Here is a 14178-nt window from a genome sequence, read left to right as displayed (position 1 = left end):
GTAATAATCACTGGGACATTATTGTGGCTTTAGTGTTATTATAGATTGTAAATTTGTTCTTGGAGATTAAAAAAAAAAAAAAAAATCATAATTTACAACAAATATTTCAGTGCCCACGAATCTCATTTCCTAAACTTGGGCACACAATCACTTCCTATAAATCATAATTATTGAATAAAGGAGAATTATGTTTAGATTTTACACATTATAGACTTACCTTTACATGCATTTACATAATAATAACTTTAACTTTAATTTAACTCATTGAAAAAAGCATTAGCTCGACTTCAATAATCTCCAGTGGATGAAATGGACTCATTAATCCTTCTGATCTTTTTCCATTGGAAAAAAATATGTCTTTGGCATATTTTAATGTGAAGTTAATGTAGTACCTAATGACATATCCATCAATTTAACTCAGCAATGTTTCCACTTCACTGTTCACATTGCATCATAATGTGCTGGGGCTATCATAGGTAAAGATAGTCCTGCTTCACACTTTCACCTGAACCACTCATTCTCCTCTTTTTTCACCCCCCCACCCCCCGCCACAATCATCCTTCTCACCACCTCTCCATGCTCATGCTGTTGATCATCTGCCATCCCATCTAAAGAGTACACATCATACTGTGACGACCCTGTGTGTTTATATCCTGGTAAAAGAAAAAAAAAAAAAAGCCCACAACACTCTGCATGAGGAATGCATGCCTGCGACAGCCCTCTGTCAAGTAGAGAGAGATACGAGCCCCAGCATGTGGCTGCTATTTTAGGTTGTGGGATTTTCAATGTGACATTTGACAAAAATGGCTCAAAAATCAACCCAAAGTCCTGACAGGAAGGGCACTGAATGCAGCTCAAATTCTCTCATCAGCTCATGGTTTTTAGTTAAAACTATCATTCCAAGAAATGTGTTTTGTGGCAGTTTATTCTGACTAGTTTGAATAAGTTAATGTAATGTCATGTGTCAAACAAAGGACTTTTATTCACATATTTCTCCCACAATCTAACAGAGAACGTGTACTGTATAAGGTTTGTTGGGGTTTCTTATTGGGCTGTTGGGGCGTCAATGCATGTCTGAGTATGATACAAAAAATACAGTAGGTTACCTTAAAGAAAGAAGTTGTTTTGTTGCAGGGAGACATAAACTTTAGTGGCTCATGAAGTTCTGCTTGAAAGATAGTCCTCAACGTATTTCACAGACAGACAGTTTTATGACCTGAGAAGAGGAAGAAAGCAAGCTGGCTGTGTATAATACATTCAGCTATTCTCTATGTAGTAAACTCCTATTATCAGTCTTAATGGTAAAGAAGTAAATCATAGTCATCACTGGTTGAGGCTATTAAGGTTGATTACAATCTCTAAGTACAGTGTTTGGAGATGATTAAAATTATGAAAAGCCAGTCAAGAGCTAGCATTTTCGAGTTACTCCATCTTTATTTCAGGTGATAGTTTATTCTTCTCTTTGGTGCACGATTGCCAAATTATTAAGTAGTCCTTCACATTGTGTTTGGGTGAATATTCGGCCCTGCAGTCAGCCGTGAACGCCCAGATTAATAAAGTCTCAGTTATTAGTGGATGGAAAGAACACAAGTCGAGGCTGTGATTGAAATGGCACACTCCGTACTATACACTACAAACGCATTGAGTAAACACTGTTTACTATATACGATTAGTAAGATTAGGATGATGACCAAAGATGAGCGTTCCCACTGAAGAATAGTTTGAAAATTGCCAAGATGCATTTCGAACCTGCAACAAAAAACTAAAAAACACTGAGACTAACAATCTACGTTGATTCTCCACCTTTAAAAGTTCTGAAAGCATTTTAAGCGAGAAAGTGATACAGACGAAACTTCAGGTTAACTTCAAAACAAGAGTCCTGTTTACAAAAGTGTTAAAAAAAAATAATGATAGACGACAAGACATGCTTTTATTTTGAAAAGGGGATGTTTGATTTTTAGCTTGAAATTGATCCCAGGACGATTTTACATTCTGCTTGCAATGCATCATGGGGCGGTTGAGTATGACTAGTGTGCCCACTATGCATACTTGGAAAAAGCCCCGATATAGTATACATCCAGGTAGGGGTGTGTATCGCCTGGCATCTGACAATACGATTCATAGCCCCATACATAGGTCATGATACGATTTTTTTTTTTTTAAATATATGACTTAAGAAACAACTAATCTGTAAATGTGTACACCTTCATGAGAACATTATGTATGAAATATAGTTTATTGGCCTATTTTACACTCAAAACATTTGACTTTAGTGCAACTTAACTGAGGTATATTCCTTGAACAACAAATAAATACAGAAAGTTTGTATTTTCTTTTTAGATTTTATTGAAAAAACACAAGCTGGTCAACATGCCCAGGTTTCAGAGCACTTCATTGTGCAGTTACAATGTCTCCTGCAGTGGAAAAGACTTTCCTGGTTAAATAAAGATAAAAATAAATAAATGCATTTAAAATAAATTTAAAAATAAGTAATGACATGGATGCATTTTGAATCGATCCAAGAATCGCGCGACGCAATATCACGATATATCGCGGAATTGATTTTTTTTTCAACACCTATACATCTGGGTGTTTCTCGCATACTCAATCTTTGCATACTATCTAATCGTTTTGACGTCAGACTTAGTGTGAGTAGTACTCTAGTATGCGATTTCGAACACAAGTTTAGTCGTAGACTTCACTGACTTCACTCCAATAGCACTAATTTTTTTAAATATCAAGTCAATTTAATTAGAGTTCTCCTTATGTGGTTATATATCCTCTCAGCCTGTTTTCCATCAATTTATCCTCAGCCTTACTTGTTTAATTGTTCCCCAGTGATGTATTTAAAATGCTCATCTTGGAGGCTTTATAATAAATGGCTGTGGTGCCTGCATTATTGTGAGGAGCACTGTGTTTTTCCACCAGACTTTCTGGCCCTCTGACAAATTGACTTTGTGATAAACATCTTTAAAATAGATCAATAATCACTGACTCTCAACAACAACCCACGATTAGACCCCTAGGGAGTTTGTTTATCAACCATTCAGAGGGAAAAGTATTTGGGCATTATTTTCCACACTAATATTAAAAACAGATCTAATATGAAGAAATACATGTTCATGCTGCCAATTTGCGTCTTTGAAAAACCTTGAATAATTGTGTTTCAGCTTGCACAATACAAGTGTTAGTTAGAGCTGAGAGGGATGGAGAAGTGGCATGATTGGACGCCTGGGTTGTTCTTCAGACTTGCCCGGTGGGCGTGCACATTTGGAAGTGAGCACTGTTTCATTAACATCCATCACCACAGTGTGAGAAAGAAACAAAATGTGCCTATTCAAACTCTTCTGTGCTTTTTCAGTTTTAGGGTTTTTCCAACGATTCATGGGCTCCTTTTGTATTTGTCGTCCCTCCTTCGTGCACTTTTTCATTTGATGAGATCGCTAAAGTTGGCTACATTTAAAAACGAAAGCAAAAAAGCTGAGCAAGGACCCAAAAAACTAGAATATGGAAAGGAAAATATGATTCACAGGGAGAAAAATAAAAGGGTGAAACAGTGGGGAAGACATTGAATGACTAAGTAGGAGCAATAAAAGGAAGTGCGGGGTAAATGCTAGGTTTCACTCTTTGTGTGTCATGTTGTTTCTAGAATGCCAATCAAAGAAATGTCAGTGCATTAATCAGTTGTTTGTGAAGCGCTAATAGCCTAAGAAACTCCCTCACACAGGGCAGGCGGCAGGCAGCGAGGCCTCCATCTGCGCGGGGAAAAGAAAGAGGTCCGCTGGGAAATTCACGACAATGCATTTAGCACTCTGCAGGCGACAGTCATGAAAATACACAGCCTGAAGCGGTGAAGGCCTTACATCACACAACCCTCAGAGAGACAGTCGCAAAAACACCTGCAGCTCAGTACGATCACACTTTATTTTAAAGCCATTAGTGGCTTTAGTGCAGTTAATATACTGTTGTACTCACACCAAAGCATTGTCTTTGCCTTGCACGCCAGTCAGTGCAACACTTCATCACACTTTGTGAGGCACATTTTATAAACAAGTTCAGTGGAGAATAAAAGTGACTCACTGCCATTTGTCAACAACAAGAAACAAAGCAGTCCGGAGAACACAAACCAATTTAACGTAAGTGTTGAACTGTATTCCAGCCTTCAAATGCCTCTTTAGCATAGAAACAAACTTTTCCAAACCTAATAATAAACAATTTCTGAATATATTTTGATGGAAGTTACTTCCACTCTTGGTTTACAGAATGCAATGAAAACAAAATGCAATAAAAACATCCAAATCCACCATGACTACAGCACTGCTACATTTGTTGACTAAAGGTTTTTTGTCATTTGTTGACGACATTTTTGAAGTTACAAAAGTGAGACAAGGACTCATTTAAAATAATGTTGATGAAATCTATATCAAAACAAATCCATATGTTCTTCAACTAATAAAAACTCAACTATAGGTTGATGAGCATGGATTTATTTAAAGCAGTGATTCTCAACTGGTGGGTCGGGACCCAAAAGTGGGTCGCGGACCTCTTCTGGGTCAATAATATGTCTCTCATGTTGGACTTTAATTTTGATTTTGACAGGCATGCTGTGAAATGCATGTTGCACAAGGAAATATATAAATTTATTTATAGTTATTTCTGCATGTTTTCAACAGCTATTTTTGAAAAAATGGAATTTGTTTGGTTGAATTACAAAAAAAAGTGGGTCGCGATTTAATGACCATGACAAAATATGGGTCCCAGGGTGAGAGCAGTTGAGAACCCCTGATTTAAAGCACTAATTAAAAGGGATGTGTCACTGTCACTTAGGGGTGCAGATCAAAGAGCAGCTAAAGAGAACTCCAAAGGAAAAGGTCAAAGGACACAGACCGAGTGTGAAGTGGCCCAAAGCTGCACATAAGAGAGAGTGAGAAACAGTTATGGGACGCAAGGTCAGGCTTGATCACCCTGTAGTTGGCCACCTTTGATGAGGATGTCTAGTGTTAAAAATGCCGAAACACCCCGATTCAAAGGAACACTACTGATGATTCGTCCCAAATTTACATCCTTCCCATTTGTGAGACACAGCTTTCACACCTCTCTCAAATGGTAAACCTCATGAGACGACAATCTTGTGGCACAAAAGCAGTTTAACATCACGTCCAATGTTTAAAAATTCTGTTTACAAACAATACAGTCCCATATCATGTCAATAAATGGTAATTGAATCTTAAAAAATACATAAACTCGGCTTTATATTTTAGTCAACCGCAGTATATCTGTAACAGATTTAGTCGACTAAAATCTTAATGCCATTTCGTTGACTAAAACTAGATTCTAACAGAATTAAATTTGGACTAAAACAGTGTTTCCCAAACTTTATTGCCCCATGTACCCCTTTGCCTTTATTTTATTCATCACAAGTACCCCTTGGCTCATGTTATACATTATTTATTTCTGTCTGCAGGCTCATCTAAATGTTTTCCTGTGTCCGTCTAACATTAACCTTGAATTTAGGCCTATTTATTTCTAATGTTTTGTTCATTTTAGAATTTAAATTTCACCTTTTGGTGAATTTTAAAGAGTTGTGCCACAAATTATCATTGATTGATGAGAAAAAAACATTTTTTTTCTGTGTACCTCCTGAGAGGTGTTCAAGTACCCCTCCCAGTTTGGGAACCACTGGACTAAAGCTAAGTTGCGTTTTAGTCACAAAAAACCCCCCAAAAAAACTGTTACTAAGACAAAATTAAAATTTGCTGTCAAAATGAACACTGCATCGCGATGTGTATTTACTGGTAGATGGAGACACAATGCAACCACATACCTCAGCTGCACAGTTTATGCTTGATTTAGATTACTTCCACTCTCTGTCCTTTGATGGGGGAAAGAAATGAGACTATTAATAATCTTTTTCATGGGTATGCATTACTAATCAACAGCCATTGCTGGGGTTTCTAGAAGGTCAGAGGTCTAGTCGTGCTTTAAAGTGCTCCTTCTGTTCAATTAAATGCCTCAAGAGACAAATATGTAACTGTATATGGTGGCTGAGAAATATGCAAAACACCCGCTTTAATATGTACAGCACGTGTTCGTATGAGGAGGAATAATTTTGATGCTTTAACATGGAATTAAAAACTGCCACACAACAGTTATAGAAGAACATTTTTCGTGCATTGTTGCAGTTGTTTTTGATCATTTGCTGGCGTGTCCTTGCATGTTCAGCATGTCCTCTGCATCATGGTGAGATAAACCCTATTATTTATGAGAAGTGTGGTTTTTGGTTTTTTATCATGTTTGCTGCTTCTTATTGGATAAACTCAATCTAACACTGCGACGGAGCTGAGGATGATTAAATAACTGAATTATGCAGGGAGATGCTGATCACATTTTTCAATTTGAGTTTTTTTTTTTTTTTTTTTACTAATTCTTTTCCACAACATTCACTGCATACATACAACACGTCTCATTGTTCTTCTCATTTCCACTTCTCCCCCTCAGGTCTTCCTCCTCCTCCTGCCATTGCCAAGAGAGTGTTGAAGGCTAGAGGCAAGTAGAAACTTTTAAGCAGTCATATTTGCTTTCACTCCCTCGTGAAAAATGCAAAATAAACCTTCTGTGAGGAAACTGATGCTCATAATTCAACCAGGGTTGCCGTGGCAGCTGAAAATAACAGGAACTCAAACATACAGTAGTTTCTCTTTGCAGTACAAGTCTGAGGATGTGTAGCCTCTGACTTTGGATGTACTTCTTCTGAACGAAGCCAGGTTCTTAATGTAGAATAATCAAAAATAAAGACCAATAACATATTAATAACACTGTGTTATCCCAGTGGTTCTCAAACTTTTCAGGCTCAAGTACACCCTTTTACCCCATTTTAAATTATCATCTTTTTTTTTTTTTTTACATTGTGGTATACACTACTGTTGTGTTCATGTTCGAAATAAAAAATTTAATGTAATCATAAATCTATTAACATTTTTCAAAAATGTCTGGTGACCCCACATGGGGTCCCGATCCCAAGGTTCAAAAAACACTGATGTAGTGGCTCATGAATAGTTTTATTTCTATAGTTTTTTTTGGTTTTTTTAGTCATTTCCGGTCATTTCATGCCTGGTGTGGGACCATGACTCACATTTTATTTGTTATTTTTCCACTCTTTCTCTCTCAAGTACCCCCTGTAGTGCCAACGCGTACCCGCATTTGAGAAACACTGATATATCCAATGCTACATAATGCAATGGGCCAATAAAATGCAGCTCAAACAGCTCTCACAAAGACAACAACAAACAGAATATCCATCCCGTGCAAACACCGTCCACCACACATAGACACAGAGGTTAAAATAAGGACAATGGCACATGGCTGGATACAAAGGATCTAGGTAAGGAGACATCACAGGGAGCCGTCTGCACCAGGAGGAGGACACAGACCGTGGCCACAGGGCAACAAGACAGAGCCCCCAGCACATGAAAATAGCAAAAACCATTTACCATCACTGAGGGTCACGAGACAAACAGCACCACTACAGCCACGACCCATCACAGCCCCTAGTGCAGAGGGCTACATCTGAGGAAACACTGGGTTAGTAATCCTAAAAAATCAACCTAAAACTTTAAAAACAACATAAAAGGACAATCAGAAAAACTATAAAAACAAAATAAAAGATTAAAAACAACAAAAAAGATAATAATCCTAAAATTTATAAAATATTAGTTCAAAGGTGGGTCTTGAGCCTGTTCTTGAAAATATGAACGTTCATTTCTCGACAAGTTTTCGCCTCCTACTTTTTTTTTTAAGCCCACTACTTTTTTTTTTTTTTTGAGACATCACTAAAAATACAACAAAAAAAAAGGAGAATATGCCAATATAAGCAGCATGACGGCGACGCCCAGGGTTCCCTCTCGGTGTTTGGGCTGTGCCCTCCCCCCCGAGCAAGGGACCGTTAGATCGCCGTTAGAGGGTGCCACCGCAACGCGGATGAGGCACCTCTCAGTGGATGAGCTGCTGCGGGCATCCACCCACTCCCAGAAGATGGGCCGAGCTTGCAGCTCCGCACTGGGTGTTACAGACGATAACGGGAGGGTACAGGCTGCAGTTTGTCGCTGTACCTCCTCGTTTTGCCAGCATTATGCACTCACAGGCCCTGGGAGAATGAGCCCATGTTTTACAGGAGGAAATCCTATCACAGTTAAACAAAGGGGCAATCTCTATCGTATCTCCCACACTGTACCGGAGCGGTTTTACTCCAGGTATTTTCTGGTTCCCAACAGGGGGTCCGGGATTCGCCCTGTTCTGGTTTAATGTGCTCTGAACAAATATCTCAGGAAATACGGGTTCAGGATGCTTGAGCATGCCTTCCTGCTGCGTTGGGCTAGAGAGCGTTTGGCTCTCGTCTGTCGGTGGGTAGTGCGAATATTTCCACATCCGGATGTATTCTCCCCAGAAAGTATGCGTTTCCCGGGGGTTATGTTACGGTACCGCGTGCCTCTCTTTGGCCTTTCTTAAACCCGAAGGTGTCTGTGCAGCATGCGCATGGTCATGCGCCCGGAGCGCACACGTATTTTAATACGTCACCTGCCTGACAGTGTGTTTCGTGATAAACGCGGATTGGAGCATGTTGTCCCCAGCGCAGGATATAATCCTCCTGGGGCTATATTCCTGGGGCTATCCCTCTTCAATTCAGATTATGTCCTCAGTTATTCGGGCTGGTGGCATCTGCCATCCTCGTAATCTGCCCGGTCGTATCCACATGGGAGAATTACGGCTGTGGATGACCTCATGCGGGTTGAACAAAATAATGATCACACCAGAGAACCCCGTGCGTCATAACGCACAGGGGATGATAGTCACACCAGAGTGTGCCAAGGCTCTGTGCTGCTGGCGCGCAAAGATTTCCTGACACAAGGGATGCCTATGGGCACCATCACGTCCAGGAAAGTGGTCACCACGGACCCCAGTTCGGGTGCACGAGGGCCGGTCTGTGAGGGGTCACCTGGATGAGAGCCTCCAACAGCTATTGCTGCCTGTCACGTGGGCTTTGGGGATAAAACTGTGAGTAAGCATCCGCTGATTGTTTGTTTTATGAAAGGAGCAGGCAGACTCCTCCCTGTGTAAAGGCCGTTGGTGCCACCGTGAGATTTGGCTGTGGTTCTGGAGGGACTTAAACGTCCTCCTTTTGAACCGATTGGACGTGCAAACTTGGAGTTTGTGTCCCTGAAAGCAGTGTTGCTGCTGGCTTTGGTGTCAGCTAAGCGTGTCAGTGACATCCATGCACTGTCAGTGCACTCATCATGCACTCAGTTCTTCCCGGGCGATGTGAGGATGGTGCTGAAGCCCAACTCGGCGTTTGTGCCAAAGGTGTTGGGCTCAAGTTCTCCTATTGACCTCACAGGGTGAGCAGCAGCCTCAATTGTTGTGTCCGGTACGCAATGTGCACGCATACGTGGATATGACAAGGAGCTTCAGGAGGAGCAACAGCTCTTCGTCTCCTGGGTTCCGCCCCGTAGAGGGGAGCCTGTTACTAAGCAACGTCTGCCACACTGGATGGTCGAGGCAATTGCTTTGGCTTATATGAGCCAGGGTCTGCAGCCGCGTGTTGGCTTGCGTGCACATTCGACTCAGGGTTTAGCGACATCCTGGGTCTTGTTCACGGGAGTGTCTGTTCAGGATCTTTGTGTGGTTATTTACATAACCTTCTCTGAGTAATGAGCGAGACGTCTCACCAGACAGCCCTTCTTGCTGAATGTGTGAGAGGAGGTTTGCTTATTTGCTTGGCGATGTATTCCTTTCCCTCTCTACTTATAGTAGGCAGGACTACCTGCGGCGGATGAATACATTTCACCAGCCAATCAGGATTGGCGTAATGAGATAGAGCTTCTGAGATATGACGCGGAGGTGTATATCCCATAGTGAGACATCTCACTCATATTACTCAGAGAACCGGAGGTTATGTAAATAACCTATATTTAGTTTGAAAGCAATTCTGCGACTGAAACTTTCGTGACTTATTTGTTCAAAGCAACACAAACCCTGTTTTTGCTGTATGTCTATTTTGGAGTTGTAGCCCCCCCTGGAGAAAAATGCACCAGCCGCCACTGCTCCAAACTGATTGAAGATGCATGTAATGTGTAATATGAACGATCACACAAAAAAATCGTAGTTTTTGAAAGAAATCTGAATTGTGCATTAAGACCTACAGTGTGAAGGTGTAATGGTAATTAACGGTATTCATATCAGCTGTACAGCAGAGTGATATGATCCGTAAGAAGTCCCAGTGCTGTTGTTGCTCTATGTCAGCACTGTTGGAATGTCTGTCGTCCAATCAAATCACTTGGTCGGAACTAACTGTTGTATAAAGGCCAATATAGACATTGGTCAAAGTCTGAAACTGGCCACAAAAGTCAAAATTATGGCCACAAATTGACTTGTGATTATTCAAGGTGCATGTGGTCTGAGCCCTTTTTTCTGTGATGTGGGGAAACCTCCCAGTTTGTGTTCTGGTGGGTTTCTCTCCTCTCTGTTGCACAGATCAAAATAGCTACTGGGAGCAATATGCAATAAACCAGTAAGAGGAAGACTGTGCAGAAGTCTTAGTCGTAGGAATGACTTTTTCTCTGGAGCAATTATTTTGATTTAAAAAAAAAAACTTTAACTTACAAAATCTTTTTTTCTTTCCATAGTGTGTCAGGTGAGTTATTTTTCTAAACAAGATCGAGTTCATGTGCATTAAAATCATTTTAACATTTGTTTAGGAATGCATTAATGCAGCCATTTCCAACTTTTTTCTCTTTCTGTTACATTATTATTATTATTATTATTAGTATCCTTTCATATTTATTTTATGCCTTTTGTATGCATGTCAGGCTGCTCATCTGACATCTTTCCTGTCTAGATGTGAGCAAATAGGAAATCAAGTCATTAGTTTGTTTTGTGTTTTGTCCATTTTACTCATTTTTGCTTTGCTTTTATTATGTCTTCAGAGAGGTGAGTCATAATGAATTGATGGCTTACTGAAAAATTGCTGGGTTCATATAAACTTTGTATAAAAGAGCAGCTCTGTCTTGACATTTCTATCAATTTGCAGGAGCAATTTAACCTCAATTTATTTAATGGTAAGCTATCTGCAGTTTTCTATTCTTTGCTATTCTAATGGGGGCAAAAGTCTTCAAATTCCAAGATATATGAGATCTATTATACCTGGACCATGGATCATTTTATCTTTTTAAATCATCAAAATACTTTTTTAAAAAGGTACTTAAAAGGAATTACCCAATAAAAATGGCATATTTCGGTAAATTATATAATTAAAATATGTAAATCGCGAATCTATTAATTCACAGCTTCTCCTATGATATACTTTGTTTTCCAACAGGTGGAGTTCGCCCAATAAAACCAAGACATGCTGTAATCCCTGCTGATGTCACAGCTCAGGAGAGCACTGATTGGTTGGAAATGATATGGTCTTTTGCAGCCAGTTTGTTTGCTCCTGATGATGAGGAGGAGGAAGGTATTCACCAGCTAACTGAAACCCTTACATGTAAGAAAACAACACCTCATGCTAATTATTAGCAACAAAAAACCCAGAATAGCGACTATTCATACCATTAACGATGGCACATGCATCATTTGTTTCTGTCAAAACATGAGCAGTCGGTGGATGATGAGCATGGATTCAATTTAAAGCACTAATTAAGAGGAATGTGTCACTGACACTGTCTATTTTACTGACTTATTCGGTCATGAATGAGCAAATGTTAAATCACTGGAGTCAAAAGATTAAAATTTCACTTCTGGTTCACAGTATTTCATCAACGCTATTACTTCGAGATAAATAAGAAGGTCAAACTGCAGAATAACCAAACTTTTGGATTTAATAAACAGTTTTGTCCCTCAAATGCATGCGGCCTGCTGTATTGCGTTGTTTTAATCAGACTAATTTCAACATCAATTTTCGTCTTGTCAAATCTCATTTAGCTTTCCACTCTGAGGAGCTCTGAAACGTTGTTATGGCGATGGAGAGAGAGAGAGAGAAAGAGGAATGCTGGAATGAAGCGCAAAATGTTGGAAGCTGAAAGAAATAAGTGCAACGCAGAAGAACATGAAAAAGGACATTGTACGTTGTAATGTGGCACTGTTTTGATTTTCTTCTGTGTGTTCTTATAGAAATTGTATGAATAAATAAAAACAGAAACAAAGGCTTTGGATTGGTCTGAGTCTAAAGTCCATGTCTTGGTCTGTCTGTGTATGTCTGATCTGCTCTATGATTGTATTTGAAAGTGGTAAAGGCCAACCTACATTATATTAATACTTACTTTAAAGTCTGATTGAAATAAAACAATCAGTATAATCTGTGAATAAAGAGGCTCAGAATGAGGGAAAATCAGGCAGAACAAACAATAAAAGTCCTTGAAATGATTAAAGAGGGATGATTTTTAATTGTATGATTGCTCTTCGTAAAAGTGGAGCAAAGTACGGTAAAAATAGACTTGCAGGTATTTGCCATGTGCATTGGCCTTAATGTAGGGCAAGAAAACACAGACAGTTTTTCAATTATGTAGCAGTTTACCGCAGAGTTGGCACAAAGAGTTCATTTTTAATGACCATGGAACTTCATGCAAACTATAGAAAAAAGTGCATTAAGCTATATTAGTCATAAATCATATTGAATCTATAGTCTTAATACATTAAAATCTAATGTAAAGTGTAGTTTTGCCACAAGATGACATTGTATTTGTGAAGTTCCTTATGTAAAGTTCTACTAAATAGAAACAACACAGGCTTACGGTACATGCATCAGTCCATCTCTAACAGGTGTAAGTCTGTCATCATCCGAATACTTCACAGCCCTAACTGACATGCTGCATTCATTTTATTCAGAAATTCCTCCAAATGTCAAAAAAAAAAAAAAAATCCTCCGTTTCTGAACAGCGAACATCAAACAGCCTTTCAACTCTACATATCACACACACAGTTTACAAGATAAAGTGATTAGAGATTAGATGAACATGTTATTCTCTCTGTTGGTGATAAAGAAGACTGAAGCTTGTTGAAAGTATCATTCATCCCGATGATTAGATTATTCATTCACCACAGAATGATAAAGAACTAATCATAGTTCCCTCTAATTACATTGATGTTGGTTCGCCTAAAGGAATTTAAATACTTGATTAAAAGATACATTGTATTGATTTACTTTCTTGGTATTTAGAGAAAGATTATGACAAGTTGACTAAATACTGTGCTTTTTAGTTTCATTTTTTCCTTCCTTCTTCCAGAAGCCTCGTGTTTGTGTTAAATATGACAAATATCTTTAATAGCTTTAAATAAGAGCACTGAGAACTGAAGTGGGATTTTTATTATTTGGGGATTTTCTATGTTTTAATTGAACTGCATCTTTGTTCACGATGTGCAATGAATGACTGGCTGCAGTCCAAAGCAGTATAAAATACACTAACGTTTGACCGTATGCTGATGATAGACAACACTTCCTATAAAAAGGTTAACAAAAAATTGTTAGCCTCACAACGTTGATGGTGCATTTCGACATCCACCATCGCCTGCCTGATTATGCATCGCATTTCCATGTTCATTTGTGCGATTGATTTAATGCACAAAAAAAAAAAAAAAAAAAGAGTCGTAATAAGAGAACTCAGAGCGCAAACCTCTGGTAAGCTTAAATATCCTAATGGCCAGATATTACCAGTTATCTAGATTAGTGATCCTGATCATGCTACCATAATAATTCACACCTTAAAGGCTTGTAAGATTTTTTTCTCACCATTATTACCAACAGAGTAGTTCCAAAAGAATGGGCACCGCCATTTTTTTTTTTTTTAAATCGCAATGAAATACGCAATCCGATCCGGAAAAAAAAACTCAGTGGGGTAATTAACGAACTAATCCATAAAGATTGGTCAATTACGAGGCGGGATATGATTTTTTTTTTTCCACCAGTGATGAAAGATATGGATTTTTTTTTATTTTGAAACAGATCCAGAGTCAGTATATTGATTCGGATCCCCTCCAACATTTTCCATGGCATAAGGTCTACCTTTGGTTAAAATTTTGTCAACATCTGTTAAGTAGTTTTGACAATTCTGCTAAAAAAGACAAACAAACAAACAAACAAATATAAAATGTTACTTACCTCCATAGGTGGAGGAAATTACAGTGGCATCT

At 38.9% G+C, this 14178-nt stretch overlaps 1 protein-coding gene across 1 annotated transcript in view; it reads left to right on the top strand.

Annotated features, from left to right (window-relative positions):
* LOC114457462 (triadin-like) overlaps positions 1-12224 on the top strand; it is a 67415-nt gene extending 55191 nt beyond the window's left edge. The window contains exons 3-6 of the mRNA XM_028439292.1: positions 615-656; positions 6499-6546; positions 11372-11536; positions 11974-12224. Of these exons, the coding sequence (XP_028295093.1) occupies positions 615-656; positions 6499-6546; positions 11372-11536; positions 11974-11996 (278 nt within the window). The 3' untranslated portion in view covers positions 11997-12224. The remainder of the gene's footprint in view (positions 1-614; positions 657-6498; positions 6547-11371; positions 11537-11973) is intronic.
* Positions 12225-14178: the final 1954 nt, after the last annotated feature.

Source organism: Gouania willdenowi, chromosome 24, assembly GCF_900634775.1.
Source record: "Gouania willdenowi chromosome 24, fGouWil2.1, whole genome shotgun sequence".
NCBI classification, from domain to species: Eukaryota; Metazoa; Chordata; class Actinopteri; order Blenniiformes; family Gobiesocidae; genus Gouania; species Gouania willdenowi.
This window is presented reverse-complemented; position numbering and strand designations above follow the sequence as displayed.